Source organism: Lampetra fluviatilis, chromosome 39, assembly GCF_964198595.1.
Source record: "Lampetra fluviatilis chromosome 39, kcLamFluv1.1, whole genome shotgun sequence".
NCBI classification, from domain to species: domain Eukaryota; kingdom Metazoa; phylum Chordata; class Hyperoartia; order Petromyzontiformes; family Petromyzontidae; genus Lampetra; species Lampetra fluviatilis.
The window spans coordinates 10,079,250-10,097,152 of record NC_136313.1 but is presented as its reverse complement, the minus strand read 5'-3'; the positions used below and the strand labels follow the sequence as shown (position 1 = coordinate 10,097,152).

Below are 17,903 nucleotides of genomic sequence, written 5' to 3'. Positions count from 1 at the left end.
GTGTTAAGATGTTCAAACACCCAAACAGAAACCTTTTGCACCAGAGACAGCCTTCTTTCGGGCCTAGTCTCAACCAGTGTTAGACCAGAGAATGGATTTTGGCCTTTTGGCGTTCTCTGGTCTAACGCTGATTGAGTCTGAGCTCTAATGAAGGCTGTCTCTGGTGTATATTAATCAGCTTCAAAGACAATGGATTTATTACCATGGCATGTTTTTGTTTGCATGTTCACCACAAGTATGTGTGGTTAATGCAGACATGATTCCTTGCAAAAGGTGTCGATCGTGTTGCGATCGAAACGTCGTAGTTTTTTGTTCTTTTCAAAGAAAATAACAGAGACAGCCTTCTACGACGTTTTGATCGTGTTGCTATCGGAACGTCGTAGTTTTTTGTTATTTTCTTTGAACCGATCTACGTGACTTTACTGAAAGACCCAAAGAATATGAATTCCTCCAGTGACGAAAGCTTTAAGTCGTGATAATTATCATTCCAGGTATTTGTAATAGTGTAGAGTCTGTACAGATACATTGGTGTTTTTGAGTGTGTGTTCTGAAGGAGAGGTGGCATCATGATTCGTACTGCTATGTTACAAACGCAGTGACTTGCGTTGTATTCCTGGATATGAACATAACCTTTGAAAATTGATATATAAACATGGTCGGAATCTCCACGAGGTCAACTTTCACCCTTTTGTGAATGTTACATCAGCACCGAGGAAACAAAGGTCGCCCGGCATGAATGGTGTTGGCTGAGCACCCACTTTAATGCCATGCTGGCCTTCGTATGATTGTGTGTATGTATTCTGTAAGGTCAAACAGGAGTCTTTGTGTATGTGTGTGGTTTGTACTAGAGGAGTGGTGGTGAGGTGGTTTGTGCACTATTCCAATTCAATCAACTCTGGTTAGAGACGTCTTTGTGTGCCTATGTGTGTGTCTCTCTCTGTGTGAGTCTCTCTGTGTTTGTCTCTGTGTGAGTCTCTCTCTGCTTGTGTGTCTGTCTGTGTCTCCGTGTCTATGTTTTGTCTCTCTCTCAAATCTAGCAATCTTTGGAAGAACGTAATCAACCAGGTGGGGTGTTGACTCTTGTGTTGGCCGACTCTCTGTGTTGTATTGCATTATATTTCCAAGTTTACTATGTTTGTTTTCTCATTCATTTGTACCTGATGATGGTTGCTTGTGTAGCAAACGAAACGTCGTAATCTATTATAATTTAATTTCTTTCTACGTGACTTTACCGAAAGAACCAAAGAGTAATTCCTGCAGTAACGACATCTACCATAAACATGTTAGATTTGGATGGCAGATTTGTGTCAGAAAGGCACCACGTGTTTAAGCAAAATAAAATTGACTTGACTTGATATCTTTACAGGGCTTGACACCCACCCCCCTCCCCCTACAGAAATCTGCATTGACCAGTATGGTGAAATATGGTCAGACAACCCCCATTCAGTAGTGCATTAACAGAGCTTTCAAATTATTATTACATCCTAATTAGTTGATGTCTATTATTAATTGGCTGCTGAGCTCAGTGTGTGGGGTGTAATTTACTACCGGCTCCTTGCATGGCAGACTTTCCCACTTGTCTGCTTCCTTGCACCACTTGAGTCGTCTCTCTTTTGAGAGTGAGATATACTGTGCAAGTTACCAGTTGAAATTATTATTACGCCTGATCTAGACCTTCCCAAGGCCAACTTGACCTAAAATAAATGCTGGGCAGACAACAGCAGTAAGGCTGGTGTGGTGGCCATACCAAGACCTTGTGTGGTGTGTTTGACCTTAATGGTGCCTGCCAAAATCACCAGGCCCAACGCTCCATAATTCTAACTTGGAGATCTTTGTCCTTTCCTTCTATTCTGTGCATACAGTTACTGGCTGACCAACAAGGTGTACATCAAAAGACCCACGACCGGCCTGCTCATGTACACACTGGCCACCCGCTTCTGTCGCGAGATCCACCTCTATGGCTTCTGGCCCTTCCAGTACAACATCGCTGGCCAACCCGTGCGCTACCACTACTATGAGGGCCTTCGGTACCGCTACCGGTCGCGTGCCGGCCCACACGCCATGCCGCTCGAGTATCGAACGCTGCACCGCCTCCACTCTCTCGGTGCCCTCAAGTTGACTACGGGGAAGTGTACTGGTCGTTGATCAGCGTGATGTGTAGGAGCGACCCAAAGCACGGAGAGAGAGAATTGGACGTGAGGATCATCAAAGGCCCCTCGTCATCATAAGGTGCTAATCTGCACCTCTGATTAGCACGGTTGGCTGCGTACGGTGTGGAAGAAGTTCAACATGAATACATAAGTATACATTGGTGTTAAATCATCACTGCACATTTCTTATTAAGTGGAAGGTGCACTCTTTTGAGGGTTTGTCATACTGTGTTTTGTGGAAGTGTGTTACAAGTTGTGCAGAGGTGAGTGGTGCAGTAATAAGCAAAATGCAGGTAAAAGAACTGATGAAAATAAGATATCAGCACGTCTTTTCCAAGCGGAAAAAGTGAGAGCCGCAAAGAGGTTTTGTGACTGCTGGCTGCTTAACAGAGAGGAAGTGTAGATGTGGAGCTGAGAATAATTGACTTCCCAGATGAGCACCGTATGGATTCACAAACACATGGTGTCAGCTTGAACCTCCAGCCCGGTCAGTGTGCTGGCATCAGGGGACAGAAGCCATATTATACATTGGGAGTTGTTACTCTGCACGTGAGAGGTGATCTTCGAGTGAATACTTACTCATTGTCTTTGACTATGAAGCATATCTGTAAATCCTGGAAAAATATCCAGAATGTACAAGAACATTTGTTTTCAAATTCAGCTCACAATGAGTGCCAGTGGGTCACAGACATCAATCGCTTTTACTACTTAGCTCAGCAGTTGATTTCAGGCCCCTTAAAGCTTGTGCAGAACTAGCGGGTGCCTTTGTGTGCTGTGTATAGCGTCGCCCACCTTGCCCTGCTGAGGTGTGTGCTCTACCAAACCATGCACACATAAATCGATGTGTATGGGGTTCCTGAGGAGGGAGTGTGGCTTGCCGTGACGGGAATATGTGGAGAAATAATGTTCCTTGTGTTTGGGGTTGAAGGAAATGGTTTTTGGTTTTACCTTCGTACACATTCACGTGTTCCTTCCTCGTGTAATCTCAAATAGTGAACACGGATATTTTTTTTTAGATAAGTGCTAATCTCTGTCCTGTGCTGCAAAGAAGACGAGATTGTGCATTATGTATTTATTTGGGGACAAAACCTTTTAGTTTTTTCACATTTCAGCCCAAACACATTTACCACTGCTTAGCAATGGAAACACTTCTTACACCAAATAACACCAATACAGTGACATTACTCTTAGTAAGTAACAACTTTATGTTTTGTAAGGCAGTAATAACATTGAATATAGAGTAATAACATTGTTATTACTCTATATTCATTTGATAGCTTAATTTAAGTTGGGTACCTTATTCTATCAGTGTGCTCAGGCTATTTTACCTTATAAAAACAAAGAAGAAGTTTTTTTTGTGAGAGTGAATTTTCACTGTGGTTGGTAAGATGATTCAGTCAAAATTTGTATCCAGCATTTGGTTATTTGACTAACGACTAACAGCAATCTTTGTTTATTGCATTCATTGTAGAAGTAAACTTTTGTGCAATTTTACCAAAATGTTAGCCATCCAATTACAGGGTAATTTTTTAAAATGGGTGTATGCGTGTGGTCCCTCTTCTTTACAAAGTGATAATACGTTTGTATATATTATGTACTGCCTTCATGAGAAGACAAGTACAAGCCACTCGTCTTAATAAGATGTCACTTGTGTAGATGGGGGCACAGAGGTTGGGTCGAGCGCATGGCGCTGCATTCAGAATCCCACGGACTTTTTTTTGTCCCCCCCCCCCATTAGCAGCGTTCGCCCCAAAATATGCTCCCCGCCATGCACAATGGCGTTATCAAACAGGGTTGGCAATGCATGGTGCACTTGGCCACTGGGATTTCGATACGAAAAAGGTTTTCCTCTGCTGCCCCCCATAGTCTAGAACTCCCCTTTCCTCAGCGGTCCGTGGTCTCAACCCCATATCCCCTGTTCAAGTCCAGGCTCAAGACCTTTTTTTGCCTCTGCCTACGACTGACAGTTTCAAACAATTAATATGCTCACTGTTCCGTATACTGTCTTGAGATATGGTCGCATTTAAATGCTATATAATAAATTCAAAGTGTGTTGTATTGTAAAACAAGGTGAAAGCAACAAGTGGCTTTCACAGCTCTTGCTGGAAATATGTACGTGTTTGAAGACTGACCGGGTAGCAGTAGATATTGGTAGTGTTTAGTTTTTTTGTACTGTGAAAATGAGTAGACGCTTGTGTCCCTGTTTTTTCATATGAGCCTGTCGTGCAGGCGGCTCCGCTGTTAGTCCGAGCAACAAAGCTGCAACTGCAATCAACCTCAGGTGCAGTATCCCCTTGACTGGGTGTGTATGAGGACCATTGTTGAATGGATTGTAAGCTTAGAGGAAATTCTCTGTTATGTCTATCATGCAGGAACACACTGTGTGGATAGATTCCCTGTAACATCAAAAGAGCAACAGGATATGTTTTATTACAATAGAAAGTACACCATGCCTTCACGGATCAGTGAGCGCGAGCTAAACTGGCATTGTCGCCTGCTGCAAGTCTGCCTTGAGCCGTGCTCATGAGCCGTCTTGCTGCCGGCGGTGCATGATGTTCCCTGCTAACACCCCTCACCGCTTTACGATTGCCTCTTTTGGGGGAACTCAAATGTAGAGCCCTTGCCGGGGAGGCTAAGGCCTGCACCAGTCGTGGTTCAATACAACGCAGAGACTGGGGGGTGTCTGCGGAGACACTGATCAATTGAACCACGACAGTGCAACATCTCTTAGAAATAAGAGGAAGAACTGTATCTGATATCCGTAAAAACACTACCTAAACAAAGGTAGCTTGATATTACTTAGGGTGGGTTTGAAGTGCCACTAATGAGAAGTAGACATTTAAATGATGGTCTCGTGCAGTAGTTCCCAACCTGCGGTCAGTGGTCTGCAAGGCCTGGGGAAGTGGTCCGTGTGGACCTGCTGCAGATGTTACAACTTTTTTCACAAAACACCATATTTTTAAAATCTTGACTTAGAGCTTTCGTGACTGCAGGAATTCATATTCTTATTTTCTACTGCGTGGTGGTCTGCAAAAACGCTTTGAGTGTTGAAAGTTTTCCGCTAGTCCATGAAGCTTGAGAACCACTGGTCAGGCGTATTGTTTATTGCACTCTCGTGATGTCGCATCATCAGTGTTGGGATATCACCAAGGCGCTGTGACAGTGTGCATGATCGTAGCGTTTAAGCCTTTTTTCCCTCAGTAATGCAGCTTATAATTGTGTCAGAGGTTAATGTAATTCTTGTTCAGGCGATAAGGCAGTTCCTGACCATGTTCTGTGGAAAAATACCGGCAAATTGAGACTTTAAATTATTTTACAGATTTTATTAAAAAAAACTGGGGCAACTGCTTTTATCCTCAACATTCATTGGTCCTAATGTTTTTGTTGAATATTACTGTTTTCGCATTGGCTTGTCTTCTTAGACAGTTTATTTTATCTCATTTGAATATTTTTTTTATTCCAAAATGAATCGGTGAAAAAAATTGGCCTCTTTTGATGTATTCACTGTTTTTAGAGGTCATGGATTTTAAAATCCAACCTTTGTAGCAACTAGCCTTTGAACAAAAGCAAAATCTAAGAAAGGGTCCAAGCTGGTATCGTCTGATATATGGTTAAAATTAATTGCTTATTTTTAAAACTGAACATGATGCAGAGGTTGCAGTTGAACATCAGTTATTATGAAGCTGATGGAGAGGTTTTCTTGCATGACAGGTGAAGTGCTCGCATAATTCCTGATTGGTTGAATTGCTAAATTCATCGAATGTTCACATTATCGGTTTAAAAGGTATAATCAGCTGGTTTACTTCCACTCAATGTCAAACTTGAGGTCAGTGTTTAAGTAAATTTGCCAGAGGCAATTGGAGGTAGTGGATGTGTACAGTCCTTGACAAAACCGCCACACAGTAGCAGGTCTCGTGAGGCCTTTCTGCCTATTCCACAAGAGCTTTAGCTTCAGATATTGCCAATTTACAAGGAGTGCCATATCCTACCATGCCTCTCTCAATACTCCCACTATTGCTCTGGAGGTGCACAAGTGTAGTTTGAGTTGGCACCCGCATGAGTCAGCCAGCGAGATATTATTACCTTATCCATTGCATGCAGAAAAATAAATTCTTCGTATTTTGTAATTGGCTTATTATTATTGAAGCAATAACCACTGCCTGCAAGCCTAATAATGATGTAAATAATGTCATTTATTTCTCTGGTAATGCCTCATGAGGACATTTTTAAATTTGCTATTTATGCTGTTAAAACCCAAACATCGGTGTATAAGGGAAATTGGAAAACCCAATGTCAATGTTTATATTGCGTAACAACCTTGCACCTGGAGGAAGTGGGGTTATTAATGCGCGTCTATTTTTAACGCTCGAAGACGAACATCACTGTTAAAACAAAACTCGTATGCCTTATAGTCTGAAGACTTTTAAAATGATCCTGCATTGGGATGTTTGACCAATTACATTTTAAGGAGTATTTGCTTGTGTAAGGAAACTGGAGTTACCCACGGGTAAGGGAGTTTCACAATTCTACTTGATATACCAATCTTTACTCAAAGCTTTGGATCACAGGTGTGCCCCACCATCCTTGAGTTGATTTAAATGTGCGCTTCTCCAAGTGTCCAGTTCCAAGTGCTTCACAGTTTGGCCCCACTTGTGCATTGCACTTTTAAGGAAACTCATAACATAAATCATAGAACACATGATTTAATGACAGCCTTGGTACTTTTTAAAATTAATGTTCCACATTTTATTCGCCAAAATATTGCCATTGTTTGGGTATCAGATTCCTGCAACGTTGCGTGTTACGGGTGCTGCTGAAGAATGAAGCATGTTTGCTGGAGCTGGGGTCACGGCCTGCCTTGAAGGTCTTTGCCTTTAATTTATGTGCAATGGTTGTCGTCAAAAACTTTAGTATTTTGTTAACTTTTCGTAACTTTCTTTTACAGTCGACAAACCATTGTCCCCATAATAAGCAGCATAACACTAGCATGTTAACAACAAAAACATAGTAAATATTGCAGAGTGGTGCGTCGCGTGTGTGAATAGCTGCCCACTATGCGGGCTTGGCTGGCTGCCATGACCACCGCTGCCGTGACTACGGCAGGTTGCCACGGAAACCCAACCCCGGGCCACCACTAACCCTGGCCTTTCGTGGCTTAATGTGACCTTTTTTAGGTTTTCATTTTTAATAATAAGGGATCGGAGCAGTTGTTGCAGCTTTATCCATGTACGCTGTGGGCGAAGCTGATACATTTTTGGCACGTGAGAAAGAGACATGTTACGCAAGTGGCGTGGGAAGTATTCTAAGCGCCCTGCGAAGACATTCTGTAAATTAAGGCCATCGTTTTTACAGGAGTTTTGAGTGGACTAAGTGTGTTTTAATTGTCGGCGCTTTATTTCTAAGGCTGGTGAAGTACTTGGTGTTTGTGATGGCTTTGGAAAATAAATGATTATAAAACACGCCCTGTTGTCTACAAAGTATTCATGCACGTCGGTAACAACTGGTCGGCAATAATGAGCTGGGAGACTTCATATTTGAGGTAATTTCTCGAAATGTTTTATCTCTACATTGTTAATTAGTTCTCTTTGCCATATTTTAAGATTGCTTCAGTGACAATAATCGTGTTTGTATAGCATTTTATGAAATGTAATTCTTATTTTGAAGAAAAATGTGAAAGTTTAACATGTTTTTTCCACTCCGATGTATATGGGAACTTTGCATTTCAGCTCCCCACACAAGTACCATGATCAACGTATGCGATAAGTTTCCTAGCCAGTGAGAGGCTTGCTGTGTAGTTTATTATTTTCCCATTCCCTCCATGTAACAAGGGTAAGCAGAAATTGCTGAATTTGAGGCTGAATTGAGTTCAGGTTAAACCAGAGCCATGACCTTGACTCGAATGCCAAACCCAGTTCAGCCATTTAGTTGACAACGCAATTTTGCCTCTTTCATGAATTGAAGAGACTGGGAAGAATCTTAAGCCATGTGGTCTTGGCCTTCCTGCACCACCCCCCCTCCCGTAAGAGTGTGAGCATGCCCACCCACATATGCTCTTCTGAAATTGGCCCGAGTATTGAGTCTTGGAATCCGATCAGGCTACCAGCACCAGTTCACACCACATGCATGCAAAGTAAACCTCAAATCATCAAAAAGAGTGCCAGTTCATTTGTGCCCCATGCAGTTGGCTATAATGAGCTGTTAGAGCTTCTGGCAAGAGGGTACCTCGATTAAATTTGTATTCATCTAATGTTTCAGGCTCGCAGAGCAGGTGCTGCTGGCTTTAATAGCCTAGCCATAGTGGGCACACGTAGGGGCAGACTCATCTTGTGAATATAGACCATTGTGGTGTTGTCTCCTGCAGTGACATGTGTGTTTGTGATTCTCAGCAATGAAGTGAAATGTGGAGTGAGCACAGTTTGCTAAACCACGGCGAAGCAGCAGCCTGGAGTTGATTAATCATAACATCGGTCGCCAATACGCTCCAGGCTCCACACTTATGAACACCGTCCTGTGCCGGGCACCCACAAAGCTGCATTCATAATTACCGTAATCGCTCATTCATTCGGTCGAGTGGAGACTTCACCCCACTCCCGAGCGCTTCAGGCGAGGACTGCCATAGGGTGAGCGAGAGGTGACGCGGCCCATCGAGACGTGCCGCGGCCCATCGAGACGTGCCGCGCACTCTCGGTGAACGTGGGACACGGTCAAGACACGAACACCCAGAGTACTGTACTCGCAGCGCGGTGCGTAAAGTCGCCCTAAGGCCAAAGAGGTCTGGCCGGTTTGCCCCCACACTCACTTGGTGCCACCACAGCGCAGCTCCCCACCACGTGGTGCAAGGGATTCACTCCATGTGAAAGCCACAAGGACATGCGACTTGCTTTCATAATTAAACTTTTTTTTAAAAACGCTCACCTCTGTCCAGATGCAGAAAGGCGAGACCACACGTTCCTAAGGTTTCGAGGTGATGGGGGGGGATACTGGAAATTCCAAGTATTCCCTTTAGGATAATTATCGGAATCGCTGATGGTATTCACCAAACTTATGATATTGGTGGTGGCCTAACTCAGGAAGAGGGGTCACCCCATCTATACGTGTCTTGACGATAGGCTGAGGATGGCAAGTTCGAGGGTGGAGCGAGTGTGATCCGTGTCCGCGGTGGCTGAGGCCCGAGAGGTTCACGGCTTTGTCCTCGACACCCATTGGTGCAGCACGTGGCCTCCTGTGAACACCTGAAACACTTCGACACAGTGCAAGGAAAGTGAGAAGCTGAATTATCTAAGGGTAGAGGTCGTCAAGATGATGTCAAAATGGGGGAGGGCCCACTAGGCTATTACACGTGACCTTGGGCCACGTGGTATCCATGGCCAAAAGGGTCCCTTGATCCAGGTTGCACATGTTCAAGCCATAATGGTGCCCCCTGGACACGTCAGATATTGTAGGAGGCAGTGTTCCTTGTCTCGTGTGGTTAATGACCTCGAATGGTGGCTCAGCTTAGCCCAGCTGACCAGTGGAAGTCCTGAAGTCGGTGGGGTCCTAGAGACATGCCAATAGACTGGCATGGGGAGCCTGCTGCGAAAAATGGGCCTTTTAGGACGAATGGTCAGAGACAAAAATAAGTGCAAAGCATAAGCTTTCGTAGAACCTGGGGCGATTCCATTTAGCACAACTCGTAAGGGGTAGTGGCCGGGAAAGACGTGCTGATCAGGTGCAACAAGGGTCTCCCAGGTTAGACACATTGATGTAGGAATCTATACTTCTGATGTCTTTGGAGAAGACCGGGGTTTAGCCTTCGCGCAAGCAATCTATGGGATGTAGGCAATGAGACTGCAAACGGGTTCAGCAGAGAGATTATACCCAGGAAAGTGGATGCTCCACCCGGAAATTTAAGAACAGGTCGCACAGGTTTGACGGCTGTGTGAAGTCCCCTTCCCCACCCGCTTTTGCAGTCGTGTAGGCTGCGGACACGGATGTCCCAGGAGGGCCGCCCTGTCCGCAGCAGTGTCCCAGTAGAGACGGTTGAGCGGTTTAATTAAAAAGAGAACTTCCCTACCGCCAATGAGGCTCCGTTTCTGGTTCATTTGGACCGCGTCGAAGTGCCGGCCACCCATTGTAAGGTGGCGAGGTCAACAAATCTTGTGCAAGAAAAGCGCCCATTCTATACGACCACCCGACCATAAGCCGACGCATTTCTTCCGAGCTGTTTTTTGTGCTTCGTTTGTTGTCCTTCACCCCGCACCTCCGATGAGCACGGTGGGCTACGTATGGTGCGAAAGAAGTTCAACGTACACACGCACGGACCAAACGTGCGACGTTCAACAGCAGCGGTTGAAAAATATCTTTTGGGTGCTTTTACGCCATCTGTAAAGCGTTCGCATTTGTGTGTTCATTGCTTGTGTTGTCATATTTAGTGAACTTTGGTAAAATGCGTCAACCTGTAAACGGCTTCCTGCCAGCACGGCCGGATAACGTTCCAGGGAAGTAAAAAAATAATCCTGATGGCGAGCGATTGACCACACGTACAAACCACATTCGGTTACACAAATCGCACATGTGCAAGGCACGCACCCACAAGGCCACAGAAACAAACAAAAAATCAGTTTGCACGCAGAAATGGTTTTATTTATATAGCGTCAAGATAAGTCCATCTGTTCCTAATTTCTGCGCAGTTTCAGAACGAGCCGCACCCAATGCAGAGAGACCAGCCCGGTGTGTCAGACTTCCTGTCACAGTGAACCCATCACCTTGTCTGCAGCCACGTTACCTGGGGGCAAGGTCGACTTGCCCGTGTGCACACACATTATTGCAACCCACAGCCATTTGTTCCTTCCGTGGGGTTACACGGTGTGTCATTTGGTGGCTCTGGGTGAAGAATGTAAATCATGTATTACGCAACAGCAGATACCGACTGCACGCCGCAACGATACAGGTACAGGTCATCGTATTTCGCAGCACACGGCAAGTCAAAAGCATATCGCTAACGGATCAACAACAAAGTCCTGTATGTAACCAGGACAGGCTTACCCAGTCTCACGCCTCTTCTAGCAAAATCCTGAATAGGATATTTCAAGGAGTGTTTTGCATGGAGATGCTGGAGTATTCCAAGGAGCTCCGTGTGTAGACGGAGATAACGCCTGAAGGCCGACACGGATTCATGAACCAGATTGCAATGCTGCCATCTTCTGGCCGCCTTGCATTCCACGTTTCACAAACGCGACACCAACCCTCTACTCCAGAGCGGCGATTCACGAGTGTGCCACCGCACCCAGCTTATATAAACAGATGTAGAGGCACAAAGGGCTTTCTTACTTCATTGCCAGGATTTCACTTCTTTGCACTCACTGTCCACACAGGAGTGAGAATATTTGAACCCTTTGCACAAAGACTCAAAATATACACACACCAAGGTTAGGGCCTTTAAAACCACAAAAGGTTGCAGAAAAGTAGACGTCAAGTTTCACCCTTTGTACTTGGAAAAAAAACCACAACTGAAATGAACAGGCCACTTCTCGAACAATACTGCACATTACCTGTGTTTATTATTGCAAACCAGTGTCAAACAGCCCAGACACACGCGTGCATTCACAGTATCCATCCAACTACGCTTGGCAAGGCCCCCGAAAAGAACCGTGTAAACATGTAAGAGCATCCCCGTCGCAATTATACTTAAATACCCATCACCAGCAAATAATAAAAACAATTACCTTTGTTTTTTGACACAACCCTTTAAAAACAGACTGCAGCAGCCACATTATGGAATTACAACTGCCCTGCAGAAACCAACAAAAACAAAACACCCCACGTGTATAGCTGGTGCATATTAAATAGAAAAAGTTTACAATTTCCCCAAAAATATATTCATTTCCCAACCGTCACCCTTAGAGAAAAAATATCGTCATGCTACAGGCCCAACAGAAAGTGTGCTACGGACGTGTTTACCATTCGTACAAAGTGGTCATACGCGTACAAATCAAACGAGTTCCACAGACGTATAACTTTGAAAATCTCAGTGTTTTTACACTTTCACTTCACCTCCAACGGGTCAGTATGCCACCATCATATACACGACTGCAGAGAAATGGCTTGATTTGCTCCATAAGCCCGTACAGCAAAGCTCAGTCGTGCAGTGGCTTTCATACTCGAAGACCGAGAAACAACCTTGACCCTTGCACGTCTTTTCCAGCCGTTCTGCTCTAACACGCAAATTATGCAGGACACACTCCACGTTTGTGCCGGTCCATTTAAAATGACTAATGTGGAGAGGCATCCTCCCGTAAGAAGGTAGTGCCGCGGGAACGGGGTTTACGATCCGACACTGCTTGTGCACCCAAGTGACCCTGGAGCTGGGTGTTCAATTAGTACAATCCAGTTAACCGGCATGACACGAAAACCCACGACAGCATTGAAAACGGGCTGTCTGATATTGTAACGCCGTGCTCTCAGAAAAGCACAACCGGCAATTCGCCGCTGCCCTCGTTATAAAGGATAATTATGGATGGCCCTCTCCTTGTGTCCATGACGCTTCTCTCCTTGAGACCGCCATGGAAACGCTCGTCATTGCTGTTTGATTGGTCCATCGCCCTCACGATCGCAAGGCTGGGAATGGGGAAAAAGGTTTTCTCCTTGCTCCACGAGCTGCCCTTTAGGAAAGAGCAGCCGCTCTGACATCACCTGGCACGCGCACAACACAGAGGGACAGCAATGCCCCATCAACGCCAGGCTGGGGGGGGGGGGGTTCACTCGGCAGACAGAACTCCGAGTAATGAGCAATTGTTTGTCTAATTGCAACACTATCCTCAAAGTTGTTGAGAAATGGGGGGGGAAAGTTGGGAGAAAAATTAATGGGAGGATATGGGACACTGCGGTTATAACGGCGTAGAAGACGTCACAATGGAGAAGCAGTAATAGGCGGAGAAGAGGAAGGTCGTGAGCAAGGACTTGGACGCGAGATGAAGTTGGAGACCAAAGAGTGGGAGGAAGTAGTTGCAGACAAAGGGGACGGCAAACGATGAAATGGTGCCACCTCGAACCTCTTGGCCACACGTTTACGGCGATGCGTATAAAATCAGGCATGCTGTTGCACTGGTTTTACTTCCTTCCCAGCGACGTTAACTACATCGGAGTGTTTTCTTTGAAAAACAAGCACATTTTTTACACATTAGTAGCTGTTGTGAAAAACTGTTGGGAGTAAACCCCCAGAAGCTTTAATTAGTAAAAAGTATATTCTGTGAGCCACTCGCAGAATTTAGTCGACACAAGTTTGTGTGAAGAATGTCTGCAACAGGGATCAGTGTGTCACAGACTTGCGAGCTCATGGTGGAGAGGCTCCCAGATTTGGGTGTCTCCTGTCTGGGTGGTGGCACCTTGAGTGGAAGGGTGTGTGTGGGTGTGAGCAAGTGAGTGTGTGCGTTTGATGCGTGCGTTTGATGCGTGCGTTCTGGCAAGGGTAGTCTTTTTGATGCGTTTGTGTTCAGGCACGCAGGGACTGAAGTGTGCACCGACACGAACCCAATTTAAAGTTTACATTCTGTTCAGGAGAGCAGAGGTTAATCCGACCGGAGTGTGGATGACAGCCGATGTGACTGTTGTGGGCGGTGAAGGCGTGTTTTTCTGCGCGTGTATTCAATCAGAGACGTGCGCAAGTCGACGTGAGCAGAGGCGCTACCGTTGGCGCTTGACCTCGAACAGCGTCGTGTCTTCGTCCTCGTCTCCCAGGTCGTCCGCCAGCGGGTCCATTTCCACCTCGTCCGCCGGCGTCACAATCACGCCGTACTTCCGCGGCTTCCGGAACCGTCTCCTCATTCTGTGTAGTGATGCCGTGCACACACGTAACCAGGTAAGGCCCCACTGAGCCGTGTAGCTCTTTTGCTCAAGCGACCTGGCTATCACAAACAATAGCTCAATGAAGATGGCTTATCACGTGGCAATGTATAGCAGCCAAATACTCTAAACGCGTGACGTTGATTCTAAATGTGGAGGGAAAAACCGGAGGACCCGGACAAAAATCCATGCAAGCACAGGGAGAGAGAGACACGCAAACTCCAAATATACACGCGTCAGGGTCAGGATTTAACCCACGACCTCCTGTATACCAAGCGAGGGAATTAACATCTCACCACCGCGGCACCCTCTTGTAACGGTACAAGAGGTGGTGATGTGGCCCTGCGGCAGCGCATTCACAGCACGTTGCAGAAGTTCACTGTTTGAATCCAGCGGACGGCCCGGTTATTAATGCGGCCGTACCAATATTGTGCGCCGTCTGCTTCACAGCAACCGTTAAAGATCGCTCCGATGTCATTCGCAGGGACAGACCTAGACCTTGTGCATACCGGCGTCAGGGTCACAATAGAAAATTCCACCGCAAATGACTAATTTGGGATGTGAGCAATCTTCACCCCCTAATGGTAGACGAATGCTCACAGGTCGCTCTTGCAAATGAGGCTCATCCTGGTCTTCTTAAGTTCTCACCAAGTTAAACAAAATAAAACTTGAAGCAAGTAGTCACGGGTGCAATCACACGTGTATTCACACACACGCACTCCTAGATTAATTTACTTCTAATCTGACTGCAGCGCTACACACCTTACGACTCAGGAAAGTAATGTTTTACTGATTTAAAAATCAAACAAACTCAAAATGCTCGTATCGAATCGTCCGCGTAAGAATACATTACTCACAATTCATGCGAGCATTCCCTTTTGGCTAACAGAACGGATGACACAGCACAGTCAAAACGCAAAAAAGCGGTGCAAACAAGACGAACGCCGTAAATCACCGAGTCGTAGTTTGAAGCTCCCGTTTAACACACGAGGGAGGCCGACCGGAACCCAAACTTCACGCCAAAATTAATGTCAGATGTGCGATGACGTCAGGCCACCTGACATTCGTTGCACAACGCGTAATCCAATATGGGTGACGTGTACTCTGACTCGGAGCGCACACAGGTGGCGATGTGCCCAGCGGGAGGGGAGCTTATCTCGTCAACTCGACTGGGCCACGTGGCTTGCTCTGGCCCAATGCCGAGGGTCACTGTGGAATCCTTCAGGCATGCCGACGGCTGAACGATAAAACTAAACTTTTTGTTGTTGGACCAGATAAGACCCACTGAGCTGTTTAGATCTTTTTCAAAAGCGACCTGGCTATCACAAACGATTGCGCAACGAAGTGGCTTATCAACATGTGGAAATGTATAGCAGCCAAATACTCCAAACACGTGATGTTGATTGTAAATGTGGAGCGGAGGACCCGGAGAAAAATCCACGCTCACACTGGGGGAGAGAGACATCCAAACTCCAAACATACAGCAGGCGTCAAGGGGTCGGGATCGAAACCACAACCTCCTGTATACCAAGCGAGGTAGTTAACATCTCGCCACCGCAGCGCCCTTGATGCTGCTGTTCACTCAAGAACCCCCACAAGCACCAGCAATACTACACACAATGGCTCTTGTTGCTTTAAGGGTGTATACTATTCTGCAATTGCAAACACAGCTGACGGCAAAAAAATGGTAGAACAGGCATCGTTGGGTGGGGAGGCTTGCACGTCAGGTAACATTCAAAATTAAATTACAATTTCCTTAATGGCCCATTTTTTTTAAAACGGGAATGTGAATTAGATCAGGGGTTCAAGCTCACGTCATACAAACAACAAACTCAAGTGACCATTTATATTAAGGTCACCTCTGAACAGTAAGCCCCAGAACCATACAATATTTGTGCTACGGCGAACGCGTCAACAGATCGTGCGCATACATCCACTTTACTAGGCGAACGCCTCTTCAGCAAGAAAGACATTAGTTGCAAAATAACAACGTTTACCTGGTTCTTTTTCATGAAATATAATTGTTGAAAAAAACTCTACAAACTGGAACCTCGTGAATGTCGACTTCTGGCCGAGCTCTAAGCTGCTTAGAAAGTTCACTTATGCACAGACACAAGATGAACACCATGAATGTATTATTGATACAAAGATTTAAAAAAAACTAGACAATATGAAGTTAGATTTCTTGGACACGTGTTGAAAGAACACGCAACTGGATACGAATGTGTTTTGACTGGGAAATGCAGAGGTAACAGACTACTAAGCAGCACAAGCAATGTGAAGTGGATTCAATTGGGAGTAATCTCATCCAAAGTTGTTGAGTTCAACAATTCATCAGGGACACCGCGAGATGGAAGGCCACGACCGCGGACGTTGTGGAACTTCTTCCGCCACCGACAGTGGCCAATCGTGCTCATCGGAGACACGCAGAGCGAGAGAGCGAGAAATATCACGCAGTGGTCAGGAACATTTATAATGATGATGATGACGATCTCCGGATTATTCAACCACATCACTGGGCAAACAAGCTCCGCGTGTGCTCGGGGAAGGGGCGCAGCTCCAACCCGCGTACGAGTCACCGAGTAATTGCCGCTGTGCCCCGGGGTCAAGTGGGAGGAGGAAGAGGGAGGAGGGCCTCCTTCTCCTCCTCCTCCCTCGTCACACAAAGGAGGCCTCGGGGGGGGCACGAGGCGGAAAGGAGAGAGCGAGAGGCAGCGCTGTGACAATAAACACAACCCTCTTGTAGATCACGCGGCGGCGCGTACCACACAGGCGAATGAATACAAACAACACACAATGTCACTGTTCGGTAAAGGACTTCACCGGATTGATAATAAAACATCGTCAGTGACGCGTCGTGTATACATGTTGGGCCGGACCATCACGTACACGTGCCATTGTTGGATCGATAAAACGTCCAAGCACCGGCGTGTCCGACTAGCCGGTAGCGGAGCTCTGCCAGGGGACAGTTCTGAGTCGCCCCGAGTGGCCGGTCACAACTCACTGCCCCCAGGTGAGGGGTACGGGGGGGGCTATGGGGGGTACGGGGGGGGCGAGGGGGGGCTATGGAGGGGGAGGCTATGGGGGGGGCGATGGGGGGGGGGGCGATGAGGGGGGGGGGCGATGAGGGGGGGGGGGCGATGAGGGGGGGGGCGATGAGGGGGGGGCGATGAGGGGGGGGGGCGATGAGGGGGGGGGCGATGAGGGGGGGGGGGCGATGTGGGGGTGAGGAGTACGAGGGGGGGGCGATGAGGGGGGGGGGTACGATGGGGGAGGGGTACGATGGGGGGGCGAGGGCCTCACCGCAGCGCAGCGAAGAATCCGAGCACGGCCACGACCCCGAGGCAGAAGTAAGCGGCGCGGCGCAGCACGGAGGCGTCGAGGGAGACCCCCAGGATGTGCATGGACGACGACGTGGAGTTGGGGCCGACTGCGCCACGCCTCCGCGTCACAGCCGTGATGTTCGGCGAATTCGCAGCAGCAGTCGTCTCGACTACGTTCGCGCCTTCTCCATCGACGCGCGCTGCGGCCGCTAGCAGCACCACCAGCAGCAGCAGCGAGGCTGTCGTAGCAGCGCCCAGAGAGTGAAGGGCGCGCATCGTGGCTCAGTCGACGGCTGGAGCGGGGGGGGGGGCTGGGAGGGTGTGGGACGCGAGGCCGCGCTGCTGTCAGCTACCACCGCCTAAGTAGCGGCCGGGGCAGTCGCTGCAGGAGTGGTATCAGCAGTGAGCTGTGCCGCTGCCGCTGCTGCTGCTACTACTATCTCTGGCTGCGGGTGACGACGGGGCGCTGTGCGTAGTGCGGCTGCTGCTGCTCCTCGTGTCGACGGCGATCGGCGGCCGCTGGGCGCCAGCGACGCTCCCCGGGTGACGCGGGCGGCCCCCACGCGCGCCGCTCACTTCCGCATCCGGGCAGCCACCGGAAGTGCCCCCA

General features: G+C 47.3%; 2 protein-coding genes across 2 annotated transcripts in view; one reads left to right on the top strand and one right to left on the bottom strand.

Annotated features, from left to right (window-relative positions):
- LOC144945983 (CMP-N-acetylneuraminate-poly-alpha-2,8-sialyltransferase-like) overlaps positions 1-7,610 on the top strand; it is a 42,411-nt gene extending 34,801 nt beyond the window's left edge. The window contains exon 5 of the mRNA XM_078874686.1: positions 1,863-7,610. Within this exon, the coding sequence (XP_078730812.1) occupies positions 1,863-2,145 (283 nt within the window). The 3' untranslated portion in view covers positions 2,146-7,610. The remainder of the gene's footprint in view (positions 1-1,862) is intronic.
- Positions 7,611-11,667: 4,057 nt separating this feature from the next.
- On the bottom strand, positions 11,668-17,903 carry LOC144945982 (membrane protein FAM174A-like). Its single transcript, XM_078874685.1, has 3 exons — positions 17,274-17,903; positions 13,816-13,953; positions 11,668-12,821 (listed from the first exon to the last, which is right to left on the bottom strand). Exons 1-3 carry the CDS (start codon positions 17,567-17,569, stop codon positions 12,818-12,820), a joined length of 438 nt encoding a protein of 145 aa, XP_078730811.1. The 5' UTR covers positions 17,570-17,903; the 3' UTR covers positions 11,668-12,817.

Coding starts and splice junctions, on each gene's coding strand:
- LOC144945982 (XM_078874685.1), bottom strand. CDS start 17,569: ATGCGCGCCCTTCACTCTCTGGGCGCTGCTACGACAGCCTCGCTGCTG. Junction 13,954..17,273: donor GGATTCTTCGCTGCGCTGCG/GTGAGGCCCTCG, acceptor ATCACTACACAG/AATGAGGAGACGGTTCCGGA.